The following is a 21,774-nucleotide window of genomic DNA, read 5'->3' as shown; positions in this document are numbered from 1 at the left end:
TCACCAAACAGGTTTAAAATTTTATTTTCTTGTTCCAAGAAATGCAGTGCAAACAACTTAAGACAGAATATATGTGCTACCATTCAAATAGCAAAGCCACCTCCGCCTATGCTGTCCTGATGCCTTAAGAAGGCTAACCTAGAACAGAGACCAGACAGAGTTAAAGAATAAAGTAGGTATTTATTAAAAGGCCTCAATGGATACACCTTGGGCAGTACAAGAGCCTCGTCATGGCTACATCCAAGAGGACCCAAGATGGACAACCAGTCATGAGGTCTCACGCTTTCGTAAGTGTTGGTCAATTTGCATATTGGAGTTAAATTTTCAATTACAGCTTCAGATTATGAAGTCCCATCCTTCTTGTTTTCTCTCTTCAGTCCACCATTGTTTATGCTCTTGGGCCTGAAACTTGTATAGGCTGTCCTTGGTCCCAAGCTAGAAAATGAATTGTTTTGTCTAGCTACTTTGTGAAGAGAGCTTACCAACACCTAATATGAAGCTCAGAACTACACATTAAAGCAGCACAGAATCTGAAAAATATAAAAGCTAAAAATTAAGCCATCATTTCCCCTCTTTTGGTACAGCCAATGCTGCTCTATCCAACTCCTGCTCCAAGGAGAAGCTGGATAGAGTACAGTAAGAATGATGGAATGATCCTGCTTTGTTCTCTATTTACCAGACACGCGCTTCCACTCAGCCCCATGTATTCTGAAAAGAGGCTCATCAAAACTGCCCACCTCCTCTACTTTGACCCATCTCTTCTCTTCCCCAGATTTGCAAGCTCCACCTAAAGATTCTATTTGATCTTTCACATCTAGCTACCCCCAGACACATCTGCAAGCACAGCTGTGTCAGACACAGAGGCAAAGACCCAAGCAATCAACATGTCTCCACAGGCATAAGTCTATTGATGGAGGTGCAGTTATACTGGCAAAACTGCTTCTCAGTGTTTTAAGGTGGTGGAATAAAACCAGACTTTAGAAGCAGGAGCATTTTATGCTAAAATAATGTATTGTCAGAGCAATCAAAACAGGCAGTCCTACACATCAAGCAGGCCAGAAGCTGCAGGAGACACCTAATGCACCCCAGAGACATGGCCCAGACCATGCTCAAATAGTGCCACCATACCATGCCTTTAAACCTTTGATTTGCAAAGGTGCATCCCTCATTCCATATCCACCACAGGAAAGCTGAGCTATGGCTCCTACTCCACAAGACTCTCCTGGAGCAACTTCAGCTGTTCCACCCTGTAGCAATCAACTCTCCAGATGAAAACACAAAGGCTTACTGGCATTATTCCCTACAAACCAGAGCTCTGCTCTCATCAAATGGAACAAAGCTTTGAAGAAAACAAAATAAAAAAGTGAAATGCTGGGGGTTTTCCCCCGGTTTTGCTTAAAGCATATCAAAGCATTTGCCTTCCCTGACTTGAAACCATAGTCAGGATCTATCTACTAGCTTTGCAATTTGCAACGTGAAGACAGCCTGAGATTCCAGGAGCACTATGCAGCAGGGATTTACAAGGGATGCATCCTGTCAGGCTCAGTGGATCATTTTTATTTTTAACAGCATTACAGTGTTAGTGGGTGAAAGGGAAATTGTGGATGCAGTAAGGAAGAAACATCACCTCACAGACTGAAAACAGGCATAATGACCCTAAATAAACTAGTAGCTCAAAATGACAAAGCACTGCATTACAGACTGTCAGGAACCAGAGGCAAGGGTCGTCTTTGGTTTCATTAACCATTTTCACTGGCTAGGGTGCTGAGTTTGGAGAGGTGTTAGGTGCTGGCTGCTCCAAGTACCTGTTTGGCAAAGTAGCTGGGCACCACAGGAGAAGGGATGCTACAAATCAGAGGCAGATAATAGGATGTGACAAGGAGAGGTAGGAAACAATTCCAGAGGCACATGCACAGAGAATGTGTGTAGGTTTGTAGGGAATCACCCTATATAAGATGGGGCCAGGTGAGTGCTTTGTTTTACTGGAGCTGTCTCCTCATAAGGTAGAGGAGTTGCAACAAAAGTCCTTAGATACTAAGGAGCAACAGGCAAGGAGAACAAAGAAACCCAGAGAACAGAGGTGCACTGAAAAAGTAACAGGCAAAGACCTCCACATGTACAAGAGGAGAAGGCAGAGCTAGCTGCACAGCTCTGAAGGTGACCGCAGTTCCAGCATCCCACCATATGTTTTTTCGCCACTCTTCATAGCCTAGCATTTCTACTCTACCAAGCTAATGATACACAGTCATATGTTATGCTTAAGCAGGATAACCAAGCCTCACCTTCATCGCTGCCTTGATTGGATAAGCAGATTCATCTCCTTATGTTTCTCACCATAAATCTATCTCTTCAGGCCTCAGACTAATACTGTAACTTTTCTGCACTCTCTCCAGTTTTTCAGCAGCCTTTTCTGAGCGCCAACATTGGATTTACACAGTGTATTTTAGTATCAATGTGCCCAGCACCATCTACAGCAGTAGAGTCTCATTCTTAGGGCTACTCATTGCTGCCTTTCCAGGTGTAAAATGTTTCTTACAACTGCCAGGCTTGAGGGGGCCTCAACAATCAACAGTCTGTGAAGATTCTTTACTTGAAGCACAGCCAGTTGCAAGTAATCCATATCTAGACTTTTACCTAATATCTTCCAAAACTAACATATACACCCCAACTCCCCAAAAAAGCCCTTCAAGATAGCCTCTATTTCTGCTTCACTATCCCAACTGATATTACAGGGAATCATAAAGTCTGAACTCCCTAATTACAGGTAAAGCAACTTCCTGACCCATCTTCATTACAACTACAGTCTTCTAAAAATGTACATTGCTGTACATTCTTAAAGACCACAAAGTTCCCTCCTCCACCTTTTCTTACTCAGGCTACACAGCCCTTCTGACAGTTCTTCTCATCCTTCCTCCCACATCTGATTTCTAAAGATCTTAATTTCTATTGCTTTGCTGCATAGCCTCTTGTTTGCACACATTCTTCTCCAAGAGGTGTCCCTGTATCTGAGCCTGGCCCTTCAGCAACACCTCATCTCAGTTCAGGACAGCACTAATTGCTTCCTGCAGCTTAGAGCGTCACTCCTAACTCAGCCTGGCACAAGGCTTTCCTTGTGTTTTTCTGCTCCCCAGAAGAGCATTAATCCTCAATCCTCAAATTCTGCCAATTCCGTTATCTTCGCCTGCCTGCCTAGCTAGGGCTTCTTTATCAGGTAGAAACTCTCTTGAATACAATTTTGCCATTAGTTGAGGGTCTACACGGGGCATGCTTCCTATCTCCTTCTCCTTTCCCATTTGTTTACAAGGCTTACCCCTGGGTCACTGAGCTGGCTGACTTCAGTCAAGATCTATTACCTCTATCCATTGCCCTGCTCACCTGCAAGCAGGCCAACATCTAAGGCATGGGTATCGACCAACTGGATGCACTACGTTCCAGACAAATGGATGCTGGTGATTTTTAACTGGCATATTCTCCCACCTCCCTAAGAGAATAAACACTAACTGTTTATTCTACCTTATTAAGACAGACTGGATGTAGTCCCATTTTTTCCCCTTGTATTTCAAGGGATAAAACCTTGGACAGTCCCTTCACCAGATGTTTTCTCTGGTGGCTGCTCACCATGCAAAAGTTGCCTTAGTAGAAGTACTTTCAGGGAAATTTCATAAGGCTTTGCCCATATGACCACATCTAATTTACCAAAAAAACAGTCTTGTCACCTATTCTGATTTGTGCTTGGATTTGCTTTTTAGAATTAACTCATCACCCCTGATCTTGTTCGCAAGGTGAAGACAGAGCTCTTACTGTCACATTTTATTTGTTTTTCTTTTCCACACCTGCAGGAGCTAAGTACTTCTATCCAAGAGCTGCATCAGCTCCTTCTGCCATAGCTGGGAGTTCACACCAAGTTTCACATCCACCGCAAACCCAGTTCCTTCCTCCCAGATTTATAACTTTGTGACTAATGCCAGCTCAAGTTGCCTTTTCTGTGTTGTGAGTAATAGCAAGTCCTTGGGCAGCAACCGCAGCTCAGCAGACACACGGTAATAACTCATTTCCAGGTCTATGCCTCAAGCATGGACTTAGAGCCCAGGAAAACCAAACCACCCACTTGTATATGCTTGATGTCAGCTTTACCAGCATCACCTGAGAATCTCTAAAACTCAACGGCTTCACATAAGGGAGTGTAGGCCATAAGCACAGGGAGATGAAGGATGAATCCCTTTTAAGATCTCCCTTGGGACCCAAAGACACTATATTTTTGTCTCAAGAGCACAAGAATCCTGAGGCCATCTTCAGAGACCCTCCCCAGTCCGTGCCAGGTGCTTTCTGCCCTCCAGCAGAAATCGTCAGATGTGATAATTTCTTCAAGCAGAAGACAAAGCCTGTTGCCATCTCAGTTTCTTCTAAGTACAAGATCATGCCAAAATTGTCTCCGACTTTGAAGGGACCTGAAACAAAGTCTACTAAAGGCCACCATTTATCTGTCAAAAGCAGGACCAGGCCAGCACACAACTCTCCCACCAAATGCATTCTTGCGCAAAATTGCACTTGTAAGAATAGCACACTCCCCTGACCCATGTCAGCAACACATCAGGAGACAGGTGGATGATTTAAGGGAGCCCATCAGAACAGTTCTTCCATGCAGGCCAACAGGAGAAAGCGCAACACGTCCCCACAGGCAACACCACATGGCAGCAGAGCCAAAGGTCATATCACTGGTGGCAGCTAGCTGTCTGCAGAGTGATCCTCTGCAATAAGATGGGAACAGAGACCTGCACAGAAACATGAGAGAGCACTGCTTCGGAAGGGGAAGCAAGCAACTCCTCTGCACAAAAAATTACAGGGGTACAGAGGCGATGAGTACACCCAGGGAAGGTTGGGAGCATACTTCCTTCCAGGGAGTGAGAGTGAACAGACACACAGGAAAGGTCTGCAGCAGTCACTCTTCCAGACAGAGAAAGGCAGGGAGATTTTCCAGCTTGCTGCTCAGAGGTAGCATGGCTGTGGTGGTTCAGAACAGCAATAGCAGAACACACTGAAAACAGGCAGCATGAATCCTGCCTGTGACTGCTTTCTCCTGTGCTGATGCAATGTGTCGCCTTTCTAACACACAGCTCTTAAAGAGATCCAGCCCTTTCTTTAATGCAACAGCACAAACAGCCAACAGAAATGGAAATCTTCAAAACCTTAAGCCAGACCTGTACTACCAACAGCCAATTTCTCTGGGGAAAAACAGCATGCGTAAAAGAACAGCTCTCTCTCTTCCCAGCACAATAACCATGTGGGCAGAGGCTGCTGCCATCAAGTTAGACCAAAGCACATCAAGAACAGGAGACCTTGCTCAGATGTAGTGGGCTATGCCAGCAGGACGCTTATCTTGCCCATATAAACTGTATAGCCACTCCAAGAGTTTGGCCTGACAAGACCACTGGGATACAGGGAAACCATTTCTATTCCGCTACCTGGCTTTAAGAAGGAGTGAAGGAGGGGAGGTGAAAACAGAAGAGGGAGAATGGCAGGCAGTTAATATCAACATGCAAGAGCCAAGGGGAGAACAGAAGCCTTTCCAGGACTGCTTAGCAATCATGTTCAAGGAACACATAGGGGGCACGCAAACATAGCCCTGTAAAGGACAGCGAGTGCTGTGCATAGAAACATGCAGGAAAGGATTCTGCATCTCTCATAGCAAGCCAGCCTCAGGCTTCCTGCAGCTAATCTGTATTTGGAGCAGAGGGCAGACACCCAGCTCCATGCTGGAAAGACATGAACTGAGAAGGCAGTGCCAACCACAGGCCTGCAGGCTCAGAGAAAAGCCATTTTATACTGCAATCCTTTTCTCTACAAGCTTGGCAGTGACTTCGCAAATCTCACCCTCTCTCTGTTCCAAAATGCATAGATACAGATGCATTTCTTCCTCATTCCTTGATTTTTGTTTTCCTCCTTTTTAGGCAATGCATCAGGCCTGCCCCCCAACTCACCAGAATGCTTCTGACAGATGAAGGCTGTGCTCAAGGCAGGTCCTGCACAAATCAGCTCATGGATAGGAAGGCGAGGGGTCCATCCCAGTAAGAACCTGAGCTGTACAGGGCACAGGAAAGAGGATGAGGACTGCAGTTGCAGGCAGCAGGCACTCCCACAACGAACACAGAGCTACCTTCAGGCCACCCGCCTCATGGTGCAGTCCTTTGGAGCTAGAGCATCAGGACCAGCAACACACTTGCTGAGATCAAAGTGGCAGAGGGACACAGGGACCCCCACCTCTCTCCCTTCCTGGAAACCTGCATTTCAGTTTCCAGCTCAGCCTGCAAGCAAGCTTGAAGCTCCCCAGGTTCATTTCCAGAGCCAGGAGGAAGAACAGACAGCTTTATTGAGATCAGACATAGCCAAACCTTCCTCTGACTCATTCAGTATCTCAGAGGCCATAGCCCATTCAAGGCTCTGCCATTCCCTGTCCCCCCTCCCCAACACCTCCTGAGCTATCATGAAAGACCCAAGACCCTGCAGAGCCAGTTCAGGCAGTAGGAAATCTGCCCCTTTGCTTTGAGGCTCCAAGCAAGGCCTCTGGCTCCTTGTGTGAGAGACAGCGTGGAGAACAAGCAGCAGGCTGGCACACTGGCCATTTACTGCAGGAGCTGCCGGATGATGGGGCAGAGGGGGTGTGTGTGTGTGTGCATCTGCAGGGCTTGACACTGTGGGATACCCAGCAAGCTCTCAGTGGCAGGAGGAGGCAGGGAAGGAGCAGCCTAAGGGACTGTTACCAAGAATTCCTTGATTCCCACCTTCTGGAAACAGCTGCTAGATTAAAAAAGCCTTTATGGTCCTGTCATTCAAGGACATGGAGACAAAACTCCATTTTCCAAACATTCCCATCATCTTGTCTCATCTGTGCACCACAAAAAGCCACGGGAAAGATCCAGTCCCAGCCTCCACCAAGCCTTATCATCCTTGCCCATCCCTACCCACGGTAGAGCTCTCAGATGTTCTGATATGCAAATCAGCCACAGGATCCATAACCAGCGCTGTCTGCAACACACAGCACACACGGAGTATCCTACACCAGAGCCTCCTCCCTCCCCAGGCACCACACGGCTGCGCAGGCTTCACGTCAGATGACACAGGTCCCAACTGTCTTGGGTGGGAGCGGGAGGTGTTGCCTGCAGTCCTTGGATTTTCAGCACACAGCCTTACCCTGGCCACCAGGATGGTGCTGGGGCACTCAGAGAAAGGAGGCAGGCTGGGGATGCACCTTGGTGTGGAGAGGCAGGTGGCAGAGGAGCTGCTGGCAGGATGCTGTGAGGCTCCCAGTGACCAGAGGCTCAGGCGAAGTGCAATTAGCAACAGACAAAAAAAACAGGGCCTGGGCACTGCCAGCTTTCAAACTTTTATTGCAAACCTCAGGCTACCTGTGATTTTCTCGAAGTTCTAGTTCCCAAAATGAAGAGATTTCATTAAGATTTTTTTTCCATATTAACAATATAAAAACCCCTTCAAGCAAGTTCCTAGCCCACTTTATTACTGCAGAAAGCTGAAAAATATAACCAAGGATATTTTAAGACCAGAAAGAAAGAAAAAAAATAAACCCCCACGCAAACTAGAAGCACACTCAGGATTTTTCTTTTCTTGGCTCAACTCATGGCTTCAGAACAATTCAGGATAGTTATACTACACTTCAGTCAAAGGGCAAGAAAATGGAGCACTGGAAAGCCTTGTGGTGATGTCTTCTTGACATGAAAACTGACACCCCCAGAAAATACAGTAGCTTCAGTTCCTTCCAAGGTTACCAAAGACAGGAACAGACAAAAATAGAGCAAACTTATTGCAACAAAACATACTTATGAGTCAAACCAGAGCCTCTTCCCAATCCCCTCAAAGGCACATTCTTTCAGGTTTATTTTGCTCTTATGGTAGCCAGGTGAAGACTGCAGAATGGACTTCTCTCCCCATAAAGATAGCGTATTCCTACAACTAAAAGGCTCAAGATGAAAAAGGCCTTCCTCAGTAGATACCAGATAATTGCAGTCATTAGAAGTAATGCTTTGCTATTTCTGGTTGAATGGAGTCCTCCTGGAGTCAGTTACAGCTGAGTGGTCAGCTCTGCGCTCTCTCAGAAGCATTAAGAGTAATAAACGCTATTAGAGACTGTACAGTGTGATTGTTTGGAGGGGAAGGGTACTGGTCCCTGCCATGCACTCGCAAAGGCTCTGTCCCACACTCAGGTAGGGCATCGGCAGCACCACCCAAAAGGCACCTGAGCCTTGCAACCCTTCAGCAGCTTTGCAACCACCACTAATGAGATGCTCCTGCCCCACAGCCCATGGCCTTCTGTGTGTGCTTCCTTCAGAGAATGACACTACGGAGCAGGACACTTTCACAGTAACAGACAAATCCAGGACAGAGGGGACTCCTCTAGGACTACGCATAAACAGGCTTTCTGTTTCTAACTTCTGCTATAGAGAGGAGCAAGGGAGGGAGGTGCCCAGAACCACAAATTGCCAAAACACCTGCTCTCCATCTAGCTGAGAGCTACGAAACCTGCTGAGAACACCGGGCTGACTGCAGCCACATTGCAGATTTTTGGCGTGATGCCCCCTCCAGCAGGTAGCTACATAAAGGGTGCACTCTACAGCAGGAGGAAAAAAACACGGCTTGCTGATGTGGAGGGATTGGCGACCGAGACAAGAGCAAAAAGGGACTGCTTGGTTATCCGGCCACGGGCATGAGCTGTATCCGATAGCCCTTTGTTAAGTATTCCAGGGGAGGATAAGCAGGGCAATATCAGAACCCTACGCGCTACTCCCACCACCCTTGGAACATCCCTCCTGCCACTCTGCTGCTCCGCTTCACAGCTGTGCCTGCAGGAGCGGCGGGGGGCGGGCAGGCGGCTCTCCGAGCCCGAACACGCACAAAAGCGCCGACTGCACAAGAGACGGGCGCGCCGCGGGCAGGGGTCCGTCGACCCCCGAAGTGCACAAACCCAGTTACCCATCAGCAGCCGAGGCGAGGGACGGCAAATGACGGGACCCCGGAGGACAAAAGGAAAACCGGGCGGCCCGGGGGCGGCGGGCGGCCCACGCCGCTCTACGGGCGCCGCGCCGGGCGCGCCCCCCGCCCCGCTCCGCCCCAAGATGGCAGCGGCGCCCCCGGCCCCGGCCCCGGCCGCCTCCGCCGCGGGCTCGGCGCAACGGCCGCGCGCCCGGCCCGGCCCGCCCTCAGCGCGGCCTGAGGAGCCGCCGCGGACCCCCCATCCCCGCCGGCAAAATCCCTCCAGGCCTAGAGAAGCCGCGGCCCCGGCGCCCCGCAGTACCCCAGCTCCCGCCCACTTACCGGCGGCTCTTTACCCCGTGTCAAGCGCGGACGGGCTCTCCCCGGGCCGGGCCAGGCGCTGCGGTACCGCGCTGTCTCCGCCGCCCTCGGCAGCGAGCGACGACCGCTGGGCTCGGCCCAGCTCGGTTCGGTTCGGCTGCGCTCGGCGAGGGGCGGGGCCCCGGCGGTGGGCGGGGCGCGCAGTGGCGGGGGCGGTGCCGTGGTGCCGCGGTGCCGCGCGTGCGCACGGGGGTTGCGTTGGGCGGTAGGGCGCGCGCGCTGCGGGCGGAGGTGCGCGCTGGGGCCTGGGGCGCGAGCGGCGGGACGGGACGCGATGGGACGGGATGGGATGAACTGGGATGGACTGGGCGCTGGGAGTGCAGCGCAGGGTAGCCTAGCTGGGTACCGCAGCGCCCAGCAGGCCCGGTACCCGGCCTTGCCCCGCCGCCGGGCCGGCCTGTTCCGGCGTGCTGCCTTTTCCCCGGGGCCAGCACCGGGCCCTCACACGGCCCTGTGGCTGAACGTCTCGGGGCGCGGACGGCCCCTCTCAGCCCCCACGTGCTGGGGCTGTGGCGCTGCCATGCTCGCATGTGGGCCCCGGGGCTGGCCGGGCCCTCCTTGCCCCCGGGTCCCGACCCATGCCTTGGAGGGAGCCGATTGCAGGTGTCCCTGGTGCTCTGTGCACAGGGCTTGCAACGCGTGAACCCTGAGCATGAGCTGCTGCTCTGGAGGGACGGAGACACGCTGTCGCCGAAGATGCACGGCGCGAGTTCGAGTGGCACGCAGGGCGGCACAGGGTGGTGACATCGCGCGAAAGCAGCTGGAAGCTGGAGCCTTTGTGTCGCTTACGCGCTGGACTCCGCCTGGACTGCCGTCCGTGCCTCTGGCCTGGGAGAGAGGGAGGACACTCTTCTGAAGTTCCTGCATGTTCAGAGAGTTTATTGCTCAGAATTCGTGTGGGGCTGCGATGCTGGGGTTAGGCTTTTGTGGGTACGAGTAGTCATGCAGCAAAGTTAGTCCAAAATTCCTGTGTCCTGACAAGAGTGGCATTTACTCGCATGTGTCATGGGGGCTTGGGAAGTGTGGGTGCTAGCCTGTGCTTTCCTGGTTATTCTTCAGAAACCTCTTTTGGAGGCCCAGTGAGTAAGGGGAAGAAATTGCAGGAAAAGACTTTATGGCATATTTCTTAAAAGCATGAATAACTTAATCTTTGTAGTAAAAACAGGTGGGCAAGCCAGCGTTTTTTAGCAGCAGGACACAGATGCTCATCTGGGGTCTGTAGGCTTGTCTGGTTCCAGAGCTCCAGGCTTGCCTGAGAGGGTCTTGTTTGGACTGAGAGGGAATGAGTTAAGGGAAGTTTCTAAGAGAGAAATGAGGCTTATGCCACTAAAGCTACAGGTAGCTCTGTAGTGCCTTGTAATGCGAGCATGCCTTTGTTTCCAGGTCATGTTTCTCTTAAGCCTGAATTCTGACAGCATTAGGCATTCTTTTCTGGTACAGCTTCATCAGGTAGACCTAGAGCCAATACAGTCTGTGAACAGCTAGCCTAGGTCAGTTGTTCCTGACGTTTTTTCATGGTTGAGACACAGCTATACATCTTCTCTTCCTTCTTGTCCTTGCCACAGCTCCCCCCAGTGAGGTTACTGCTGTCTGGGTTGTGATTGCACCTTACTGGTTGAGGCCTGGCCACCCAGATCGGGGCTGGGAACCAAATCTGGTCTTGTGGCTTTCCACCATTGTCCTGCTCTTGAAACTTCAATACTTTTGAAATCAGTGATAAGACATTTGAGAGGTGATAGCTGTGTAAAATGAGGAAGGTGTGGGCAGTTATCTGAATTCACATGTGATTCCCAAAAGGCAGGGACATGGAGGGGCCTTTCTTGGCTTCACCTCAAACCCCACAGGCCCACCAGAGAGAACTGGGGCTAATCCAGTACCTGCCATGCTGCTCATTTCCTTTGACTTCACACCGATAGTTGTCCTCTCTGTAACTTAATTTTCTGCTGGTGCACTGGGAATAACCCATCCCTTTTTTAGTACAGTGCTGTGAACATGAATATATAGGATGATTTTAGATATTCAGATATTAGGACAATAAGTACTTTAGAGTTGTGACTTTTGGATACTTAAAATGTCAAAAGTAGTTTTATTTTAAAGGTGTGCAGCTCTTTTGTTATCTGCCATTCCTGATCGTGGTCTGGAAAATGAAGTTAGTGTGTTTTGCTTCAAAGTTGTTAACAGATGTACCTGTAATGAGTTTCTGTTGGTAACTTAGATCAGTAAATATCCTGTTTAATAGCTAATCCTGTTCATAAACAGATTTAAAAAAGACTTAATTCCTCTTTGTAAATCCTGGTCTTTTTGTTTGCTATTAATGTAAAACCAATTATGTCTTGGTAATGAATATCTTGTGTGTTTTTAACACTCGCAGCCCTTAATCACATTGTTTCCTTTAGGAGGAGAGCTGTGAATAGATTGAGTCCCCTAGTTCACAGTTGGCTCCTGCAGCTCACTGTGGCAGAGGGTCTATAAATAGACCTGCACTGGCAGAGTAGGGGTTTAGGCCTTTGCATTGCATGTACTGTCTTGACTTTATTTCTTGAGTTTATTTATTTTGGAGAGTTTTAATGATGGATGACAGATGCAGTTCAAATCTTTATGCTGCCTGAAGCATGTCTGTTTTGATCTTTTAAAGGAATAATGGTGATGTTTGTCCCCACTGTTTGGCTGTGCAGATCAGGTCACTGCTATAAAAGTGAAGAATATTTTTACCTGGTTTCCTTGGTTTTGACAGCAGGCTTTGGGTAGTTGGCCTCAGCAGGTGCTTTGCAACATCCGTTTTCCATGGGGCCTGTCTGTGTGGATGAGTTTGCAACAGAAAGAAGGAAAAGGAATAGCTGAATGATTATAGAATTAGAGATCTTGGCAATATAGGGAGGAGGGGTTAGTTCCAAAACTTGTGATTAAAAAGGAAAGTACTGCTGGATTGCCAAGTAACAGCACTCTTTAAAATTACATTTACTCTAGGATGCAGGCAGGGTAAGAATGGTGCCTTGTCTGTTTTTTAGGGTGTACACCACTGGTAAGAACTTGGTCAGAGCTGTTGCACTGCCTTCTGGACTGTTCAGATGCAGACCTTTTCAGTGCTCCCATGGATGTATTAGTAGAGCAGATTCATGCAGACCATTCCTGTGTGGCACACCAGTGTTCTTGCTGAAATGACAAGAGATTCTTTTCTTGTCCAAGTCTCCTGGTGTTTCTTTGGAGATAATGTCACCACATAAGGCTGCCAGTGGGAGAAGTCCCAGTCTTGTGTTGTGCCACATTCCTTTGCAGCAGTGTTCATGTGCCTTCAGGCTGAGCTGGATCAAGAAACTGAGCTAGCTGAAAACTGACTGATTTACATAAGTACTAAAGCCAGCATAAGGGAGGTGATGGAAGTGTGTGTTGGGGGGACACAGGGCTTCCTTTCTTCGTGCTGTGTGCCCTGATGTTCATTTAAAGTGAGTATGTAACCTGTCTTCCTTGTCTGGCACATGCCCTTGCTCTGTATCAGTTCCCTGAGGGGGTCTACTCATGCATTTGCATGCATTTGGTGAACATAGTGTACATGTATCTGTTGTATTTCCCAATTTTATTAGCTGGGATGAAACTTCCGAGAATTTCTCCATTCAAAAGCCACTCGAGATTGCAGCAAATACAAGTTAGTTTTTAATATTAAGGAAAACCTCTGAAGGTGATAGCTAGAGCCCTTGAAAATGGTGCAGAGGGTAAATAACTTCCATACGTTTTTAACTGGTGAAGAGTTTCTTTGTTGAGCAGTGCTGAAATGTTATGTCAGTCTTTTGCATTGAATGGGGTAAGGCTGAAGGGCCCTTGAGAAGAGTATTTGCAGTAGCAGGTTACTGCATGCTCAAAAGATATTCAGTGAAGTAGAAAAAGGGTCATTTTAGTGAATATTTGATTAACAAATTCCTCACCCTTTTCTGAATGTTACTTTGAGCTCTTGTCTAAGGTCTGTGATAACTTTTAACAGATACGTAGAGAGGGGCAAAGTGTCTCTGTGACTGTGATTTTCATGAGATAAAGCCACTACCAGAAATTAGGGTCAGCAGCTTAGAAACAGCAAGAGATTCCTCTCATGGTTCTTTATTGCTGCTTTGGTGCAGCTATGCGTGGTCAATGTTATACCAATAGTTGCCTTTGAGGCTTCTCATTTTAGGATAGTGTCTGTTTAAATACTGCTCTTGCCTAGCTTGAAAAACTTGGAAATTAATCCTGCTTGAGCAGGAGATTGGACTAGATGACCTCCAAAACCCCCTTCAAAGATAAATCCTTGGTCAGGAGTGTATTAGTGACTAAGTACTAAGCAAGTGGTGGTGTTTTGTCTGTCCAGGGTATTTTGGAGTGTGCTCCTGCCTGTATCAGTTGGGTAGTACCAATGGCAGACTTCTGGGAATTCTTACAAATTTTGCTGTGTTTGAAGGTTACAGGGTTACTCTTCCCATACACCTGGGAGCACTGAAACCTGGTGACCTGGGGAGAGCTACTTTCAGAGGCATACTTGGATCATACACATTCCCCATGCCTAAGTACAGCTTCTTCTGAGCCTTTTTAAGGGCCCCTGGTGTGAGGCAACGTGTGCTGGGAAGGAGAAAAGTGCTGGAGGCACTGGGACTGATGACTGTAATCGATTTATAGAAGCTCTTCTATTTTGGCACCAGCTTAGGAGCATTCATGTGGCAGCACCAAGTGTGGCAGAGTGAACAGCTTCTGTACCCTTCAAAGTTTAATTGTTTAGCAGTTAGCAACTCCATAGGGGGAAACTCAGGGCTGGAGAGATGAAGTTCACAGCCACAGAGGGATCAAATTGGGACTGGGTCTGGTTGAGAAGCACCTGGAATCAGACCCAGACTGTTAGCTGTTCCTTCTAGGAAGGAAACTGGCACATTACAATAGCTGAAGTTGTGATTCACTCTTTGTGAACACACTTGCACACTTGAATGGTGTTCTTCATGCCATAAATGCATTCTTTTCCCTCCACCCTGAACCCTCCTGCTAATTGGAAGCATCCCCCCAGTTTACTCAGTTGCTAACAGGATGCTTCATACCAAATAATCAATCATGAGAAATTTCTTACCTTGTGACACATCTTAATATGCTTAGGAATAATTCTTAGCTAAGAAGGGGATACTGAGTCATCTGAAAAAGTAAACAGTCCTTGGACACTTAATGCTGTTGATGCTTCCGCTGGCAGTTTTGTAACTTCAAACCTTCACTGCTGCTACGGGGTAGAAACAAACAGTGAATTCTTCCAGGAGCCATGAGTGAGTTCAGAGTTTATGCAACAGTTTAGCACATTTTAGATGTGCTTTAAGCACATCTGGCTATGCTGGTCCTGATGCTGCTGTCCCCTTGACAGCAGGCAGAGCCTGCAGCTGTGCCTGCCTTGTCATGAGCACACAGACCCCTCCTGTTGTAACAGTGAGGATGAGTCTTCTCCAGCCACCAAGGCTACCATGCCTGCTAGGAAATAGAGATGGGGGTGACAGTGCTATCTGAACTCCCCAAGAAGTGTCCATGAAAGACAACAGAGAGCCCAACTTGCTGCTGCTTTTTTGGGTTTTGTAGAGGGATCCAAAGGCTCTTTGTGAGGAAGTAGGAGCATTACTACCCACCAAGTTCGAGTTTCACATGGGGAGACAGCACACCCTGTGCAGCACAGGACACAGGCAGACAGTGGGCTTAAAGCAAGTCAGCATAGTTGAACTTGCTCAGAAATCTGAGCAGCAGCAAGGCCAGGTATTGGATCTTGGTTGCCAGCAGCACTGTAAATGCAGCGGGGCATTACTGTCGTTAGGATCACACAGCTAGGTAAGGACATGTGGCATTGTGAGAACCCCGGGATTGATTTGGGGCTCTCGTGTGGTGGTAAAGTCTGTCCTCCAACCCGCGCTTCCAAAGAAAAACTCCACAGCCTCTTGTTGTCCGGTCTCAAGGTAGTTTATTGCTAGCTATCTAAAAGATTGTCCTCGCCCGCTGCGGCTGCTTTGGTCTGCGGCCCAGGCAGAGGTACACACTCTCCTGACACCCTCACTGTCCGGTGTCTTCATCGTCTCTCTCCCCGCCCAAAGCTGCTACTATCTTTTATATGATATATTACGTACTATATGTTTATAGATTTTCCCCAATACCTACTATCTACGTTACAATGTGCTTTTCTACTCTAAACCAATCTGTGAATGCCAACATCACCAAGAACATGGAGGTAAGGAAGAAGAAGGAGGAAGAATAAGATAAGGACCACTTTCCTCCATCTTAGAACTCCTGACCCCCCTGTACAAAGTGAAAACCCCGCTGTACAGGTACTAAAACCCCCCTGTACAACACTAAAAAATTTTACCCTCTAATTTGTGACTACTTTTACTATACCATCTAACATTCTGTGACTGCTTGTTCCACCCTCAAAGTTGGTAATTCATTCCATGGTTCAAACTCAAAATCACAGTTGTTTTCAGCTGCTTGCCAGGGTCTAAAATGCTTCTGACCAAGGCCTGGAACCTCTAAAAATGTCTGAGGGACATTTTGGGTTCCGACATGGCATAAACACAGCCTTTTTGGAGTCTCATTGCACAGATGAGACAGTGGGTAAGCCCTCGACTAATTTGCTGATCATCTACCCCACAGAAAAGTGGTTGTGGTTTTTTTTTTTTTTTTTTAAGTAAATAAACGTAAGGTTTGGCTGTTGCTGTTCTTTTCCAAGCTTGCCTGTTTGACAGAGATGGTTTGCCACCTGTGCTTTGCTCAGGTAGTACTACTCAAAACTGCTGTGGTGCATATGTCCTGTGCTTTTCATCATGCTCTCAGGTAACACTTGCTTTGTAGAACAACTGCAAACCCTAGAACTTACATACATCCCCAAGTAAGCAAACATATTAGAAAAAAAATAATAAAAAAGGGAGATAAGATTTAGTATTAAGAGCTTTGACATTGTCTATTTGAAGGCTCTGTGCATATTTTTTTCCCCTAGAAAAGTTAACTCAGCTTTATTTTTTTTTTAAAAAAAGTTAAAAATAAAGGCTTTATAGTGTATTACTATAGTTTGGTCCAAAACTCATCAGAACTGTCAGAGAGAGATGAGGTCAATGGATTTCTAGTGTTTGCTTTTGAAAGGAGAGAAGCAGAGCACGTGTTGGTTACTCTGCCAAGGTCCCAGCAAGCTGTGTCACACGGTAGTAGTTGCAGTAAGGTGGAAAGTCTTAGCTGTACCTGAGCTGGCCTGAAAGAGGCCTGGCTCTAGGTCTGTGTTATTTCCTCCCTTCACTTGGATCTGCCAGCGTAACCACCTGGGTCATCACTTCCTAATGATGTTTGGGAAAGTGATCTGGGTTCAGATAAGCCTTTGTGACTGAGCATGCAAGCTGGTCCCAGTCAGTCTGACAGAATGAGGTTAGGGAACTGCCACAGACGTAGGCAGGGAATAGATAGGGTGTGGTTCTCAGTCGGAAGTTACGCTTGTAACCCAGCTCTGCTGCAGTCAGCATGGTGTACAGCGTACAGCAGCATGGAGTGAGAGCTGTAAAGGTACTGGGAACTATTTTCTCTGGGCAGCCTGAACAGGCCAAGACTGTGGTCTTGTAACAGGCTGCTTAACCCCTTTGTATGCTAAGAGAGAGCGTGCCCTCACCAATGGAACTCTGACTTGTTTCTTGTCTGGCAAATTGTTTCTTGAAGCTGTGATGCCAGTCTGTAAGTTATTTGGCTTTTTGCTTGGTTTTGTAGGTAACCTTCGTAGCTTTTAACAAGTAACCATGATGGCTTTTTCTGGGCATTATAGCCTCTAAGCCAGTTCACATCTGAAATTCTCAAAACCTGGTTCTTGTTATGTGATTCACAGAACATGCAGAAGGGCCCTTACCTCTGTGTCTAGGAAACTGCAAACTAGGATACTGAATCCAGCTTTGTAGTATATGTGTCTGAATTACATTTCCTCCTGAATTCAGGCAGGGGTTGTAGATCTGCTGTAGTGTGCTACAGCTGCTGCTAGCACTCTGTGTCCTGTGGATTGCAGCATCTAAATAGGTGCTGAGGCCCTAGTGTGTGGTTCATGTAAAGGAAAGAAAGCAAACCAAATTCTGTCCATTTTCGAGAGTTAATAATTCTTTTGTTTCTTATGCAGGGGTGGTTACCAAATGGCTCTCTTGAATAGACGAATTGGTTTATCTTTAACCCATCTAAACAGTGCTGTGATCCAACGACAGTTCAGGTAACTTTTAAGTTTTGCTTTTGTTTTCTTCAGAATGTTTCACAGTTGAAAGAGATGCTGTTAAGTTAATCAAGAATAGGATAAAGCATTTGTAATTCAAAAGGATAATAAAATAATAAAAAAAAATCTTACAGTTGTCCTTTCATAGGTTGAAAAGTGAGCCCAGACACTCCATTTGCAGGTTCCTGGCATTCTGCATTTTCATATGTGTGTAAGGAGGCTTTTAGGCCTTCTGACAGCGATATATGGGCCTGCAAGTAGAACTTGAAAGTGTGTTTCTCATGCAAGTGCAAAAAAAAAAAACCAGAAAAACAACAGCGAGCTCCTACTGATGCAGAACAAATTACAGTGCTCAAAAATATTCAAGAGTTTGTCATTTATTTAAAATAAAAATAATCTGAAAAATTACTTTCTCATATTTTAACAATGTCTATTTTGTTATTTTTCTTTTGTTTCTTGCTCTAGGCATTTAAAGTTTTAAATTTATGGACTTCATATTTTACAATGCCTTGCACAAATCTTAGCGCTTAATCCCACAGTACACTCTGCCAGTTTGGGGAATCTCTAACTCTTTGAAGGGTCAGTGCTTCAGTTTCAAGGATGAGAATAGTCATTCCCAGGATTGTGGTCTAGAGGGAGGATTAAGACATGCTTAGGGCTAGGTTGTGTGCTAGTCCTGGGAACTATCTCAAGGAGGTATCCAGGTCTTTCTGGCTTTCTCTTTAAGTGGGCTGCATGAGAGCATTGGCCAGCATACATTTAATGCATGTATAAGTGACAGTGACGGGGAGGTGAAATCCAGTCCATAGAGGTCAACAGGACTTCAGAAAACTTAATGGGGAGACCTTTTCTTTGTGGAATATTCCTCCAAGACTGTGATAAAAATCAAGAAAAAAGGGAAATAAAAAGTTCTCCTAGTGCGATTATTCTTATCTAGTGGTTCCTGGGCAGTCACATTTATATCTATTTGCTACTGCTGTGTTATACACTTGGTCCCACTGAGGTTTTCCCTGCTCCTTCCTGTGACAACACTTCTCTTTTTCCAGCCTCCTCCCTTCTGTTTTCCTTGTTGTGCAGCCACAGATGGCGGGCAGAGGACAGAGATGGGATGGGACTGGATGGGATGGCATGGCTGGTTGCAGAGATTAGTGACTTCTCTGAGAGAGAGGAAAGCTAAAGTAGGCCTCTACTGTGAGGAACATCTTGAAAGGCGGTGCTTGACCTCTGCAGTAGTTGGACTAATGCAGATTGACTCCACTGTCCTTCTTCACAGTGTGTAAAAATTCCTGCTTGAAATGATGTCCACACCACATTTGGTGTGCATGCTCATATTTTAGGTACTTTTGCAAATACAGGCCTTTCCTCTTCAAGAGGGGATAATGGTCCCTATTTACTTCACACACTTCTGAAAAACAAGATGAATGGTTATGTTGCCTCCATATGCTGTCACTGAGTAGTTCAGCTGGCAGCAGGTTGGCATTCCTGCAGCTCTGGCCAGCATGGTTCTAGTACCTCATTGCAAAGCAGTTGTTCAGCAGCAGAGAGGATCTTCCTGCTTTTCCAATGGTCTGTGTTTGGGTGTCATTTGAAGACAAGCAACAAATCAGTTGGGTTTGAGCTCACTGAATAAAAGAATAATGGTTTCTCTAAGGTAGTATGTTCCTGCTGTTCCCAAGAATATTCAGAGTCAGACCTAACAATTAGTATTGTGCAGTTTATTTATGTTGTTTCTTACTCCCACAAAGCAAGCATACAGAAGAGACTGTCTCTCTGGATTCCTTCCACAGGGGGAAGGTGGTGATGTCTTAGATTCTAGTTGGGAACAGTGTAGTACAGCCACAGCAGGACCTCAGAGGTCTTACTGAGAACAAAATAAACTCTGAGACTCACAGATGTCAGTGAAAGGAAGGTTGATCATAAAAGTCCTTAGTGCTGGGTACTGTGTGCAAGATTGAAAGAGCCTGACCTGAGTCTTAGCTTCCTGCAGGCTGTTTGAAACAGAAGTGAGCACATTTTTTTGCTTGTAGATTGAAGCTGCATCATCTGCAGTTGCTAAAAAGCCCATGATACACAAGCCACTCTTCATGCCATCTTTTAGTTGTGTTTTGGAGTAGAAAGGTCATTTTATATTTGATATTTAGTAAAGAATGTGCAATGCCCAAAGTAGCATCTGGCTTTCAAAGAGCACATTGAATGCAGTCAGTGTGTCGCCCATATGGTCTATATTCATTGCTGGTGCCTTCTGAGTGGCTTGTGTTATGATAAGATTCTGTTCTGTGTTTGCCTTTGCTCCCCCAAGGATTATTGAGGAGATCTGTCTCTCATTCTCTTCTGTCTTTTGATAGCATCACTGGAGCATGTCAAGCAATACAGAAGCTAACACGCGTGCGAGTGGTAGACAACAGCACCTTGGGGAACACGCCGTACCACCGGCCACCAAAATGTATCCACGTGTATAACAAGACTGGAGTTGGCAAAGTTGGAGATAAGATCCTTCTGGCTATCAAAGGAGAAAAGAAGAAGGCTTTAATTGTAGGGCACAAGATGCCTGGTCCCACCATGACGCCTAAGTTTGATTCCAACAATGTGGTACTCATAGAAGATAATGGAAATCCGATAGGGACTAGAATAAGAACACCAATACCCTATACACTGCGAAGAAGAGAGGGCGAGTTCTCCAAAGTATTGGCCATTGCCCGCAACTTTGTATAAATGCTAAGAGAGGTCTTCAGCAATCTTTTTATATCCTTACATGCAGTAGCTGTTCCTTGGTCCTTTTCCAGAAACTAGTGAAACATGAAAAAGCTGATGTTCATCAAGAACATCTCTTCCCTTTTAAGAATTTCAAGCAACTAATTTAAATATTGAAATAGTTTCTTTTTCTCCAAAAGAAGGTTGATTTATTTCACAGAATACCTGCAGTATGTTTGGGAAACAGTCCTTCATCCTTATTCCTCCTGTGGTGTTATTCTGGTCTGTCATCAGTAAAATGAGAACATGAAAATCCCTGTGCTGTATTGCTTATGTTCTCTTTTCCCTATTTCTGCCTTTCCTGGTTCCCCAAGAACAAGACGTAATTCCTGGCCCGGTCATACTGGGGGTCTACAAAATGGATTCACAAGTAATAGAGTAGGAGAGATACATAATGAACTATGGGTGCTTTGGGCACATTCAAGAAAAAGATTAGTTTCTGTCTTTGCCTAAGAGAAGTATTTAGGAACAATTAGAATCAGGAGGGCACAGTGGCCTGCGACATCTGTCAGCGGTGTGTGCTTGAACAGGGCATAGCAGAGACTGGGAAGCAGAAGTAGGAAGGGGAGCTGAAGGGGGAGCCAAAGGGTGAGCTGAGATGCAGCCTGTGCTGTCCACCTGACCAACCCCTGAAAACTGTGTTCTCAGATTAATGCAAGGGCTGGGTTCAGATTGAAAAGACCACAGAAAGAAGCTTCCTTTTGGACTGCTTCTTGGGACTGTTGTTGGACATCATTTTTAGTGGGCTGTTGGCCCAAGGTGAGGTTGGCTGTTGTCCAGTTTCGTAAGTTTAGGCACAGCAATGGGCAAATGCCACTCTTGCTTTCAAGACTGCTTGGGATCCAGGAGCCAAAGAGCTGCTTTTCTATGGAGCTGAGCAGAGAAACCTGGTGCTCATGACTCGTGAAGGGACATCAGTGCAGAGTGCTCCTAGACATAGCAGTGCTGGGGAAGAGGTAGCAGGAGATGCAGTCAGCAGCAGTTAGGCCAATTCTTCACAGGTCAGGTGGCAGTGGTGGCTGGCTGCTCTTTGCCCTTCTGCCTCCTCTTCCTGATATGGTGGGAATAAGGCTCCTGATATGGAGCCTTACTTTGGCTCTGCATTGCCTCAGTGAGAAGATCTAAAGAATGCAGTGCTGAGCTAGCACCCACTCCAGTTACTCCTTGCAGATGTATCTGCCCCATGGTCTCCACTGTGAAATCCACATTGTCCCTGGAAAAAAGTGAGCCCTGGATCCCCTCCAACTCCATTACTCCAGGTAACACACAAAAGATTATACTATAGGTTTAATTTCAATATTAACCTTTAAGTAATGGCACTGTCCCACTAAGTAAGACTTCCCTGTGAACTCAGTTCTGTGAGAAAGCAGAATCATGCTGCTGGCGGCATGTTCCTTGTTTGCTGTTGTCTGGGGAACACTGGCTCTGCTGCTCCAAGACCTCTGTGCCCCGTG

The 21,774-nt window shown here is 46.8% G+C and overlaps 2 protein-coding genes across 8 annotated transcripts in view; one reads left to right on the top strand and one right to left on the bottom strand.

The window, feature by feature from the left end:
* Nucleotides 1–9,463, bottom strand: part of TMEM63B (transmembrane protein 63B) — a 49,358-nt gene extending 39,895 nt beyond the window's left edge. For 2 of the 5 annotated variants that reach the window (XM_030268581.4, XM_072927288.1), the window contains exons 1-2: nt 9,325–9,461; nt 5,979–6,078 (exon numbers count right to left, since the gene is read on the bottom strand). The gene's annotated coding sequence lies outside the window, so the exon portion shown is untranslated. Of the gene's footprint in view, nt 1–5,978; nt 6,079–9,324 lie in introns of all 5 variants that reach the window. The other 3 variants (XM_030268580.4, XM_072927287.1, XM_072927286.1) reach the window with 2 other exon arrangements.
* MRPL14 (mitochondrial ribosomal protein L14) lies at nt 8,997–20,577 on the top strand. Of its 3 annotated transcripts, NM_001245239.1 has the most exon segments (5): nt 9,552–9,594; nt 17,483–17,569; nt 19,915–20,206; nt 20,209–20,210; nt 20,213–20,577. In NM_001245239.1, coding segments are annotated over 4 exon segments (444 nt in total). In that variant the 5' UTR covers nt 9,552–9,594; nt 17,483–17,495; the 3' UTR covers nt 20,289–20,577.
* Nucleotides 20,578–21,774: the final 1,197 nt, after the last annotated feature.

The sequence above is a fragment of the Taeniopygia guttata genome, chromosome 3, assembly GCF_048771995.1.
Source record: "Taeniopygia guttata chromosome 3, bTaeGut7.mat, whole genome shotgun sequence".
Classification (NCBI taxonomy): Eukaryota; Metazoa; Chordata; class Aves; order Passeriformes; family Estrildidae; genus Taeniopygia; species Taeniopygia guttata.
Note: the sequence above shows the minus strand (reverse complement) of the source record. Positions and strands in the feature narration are given on the sequence as shown.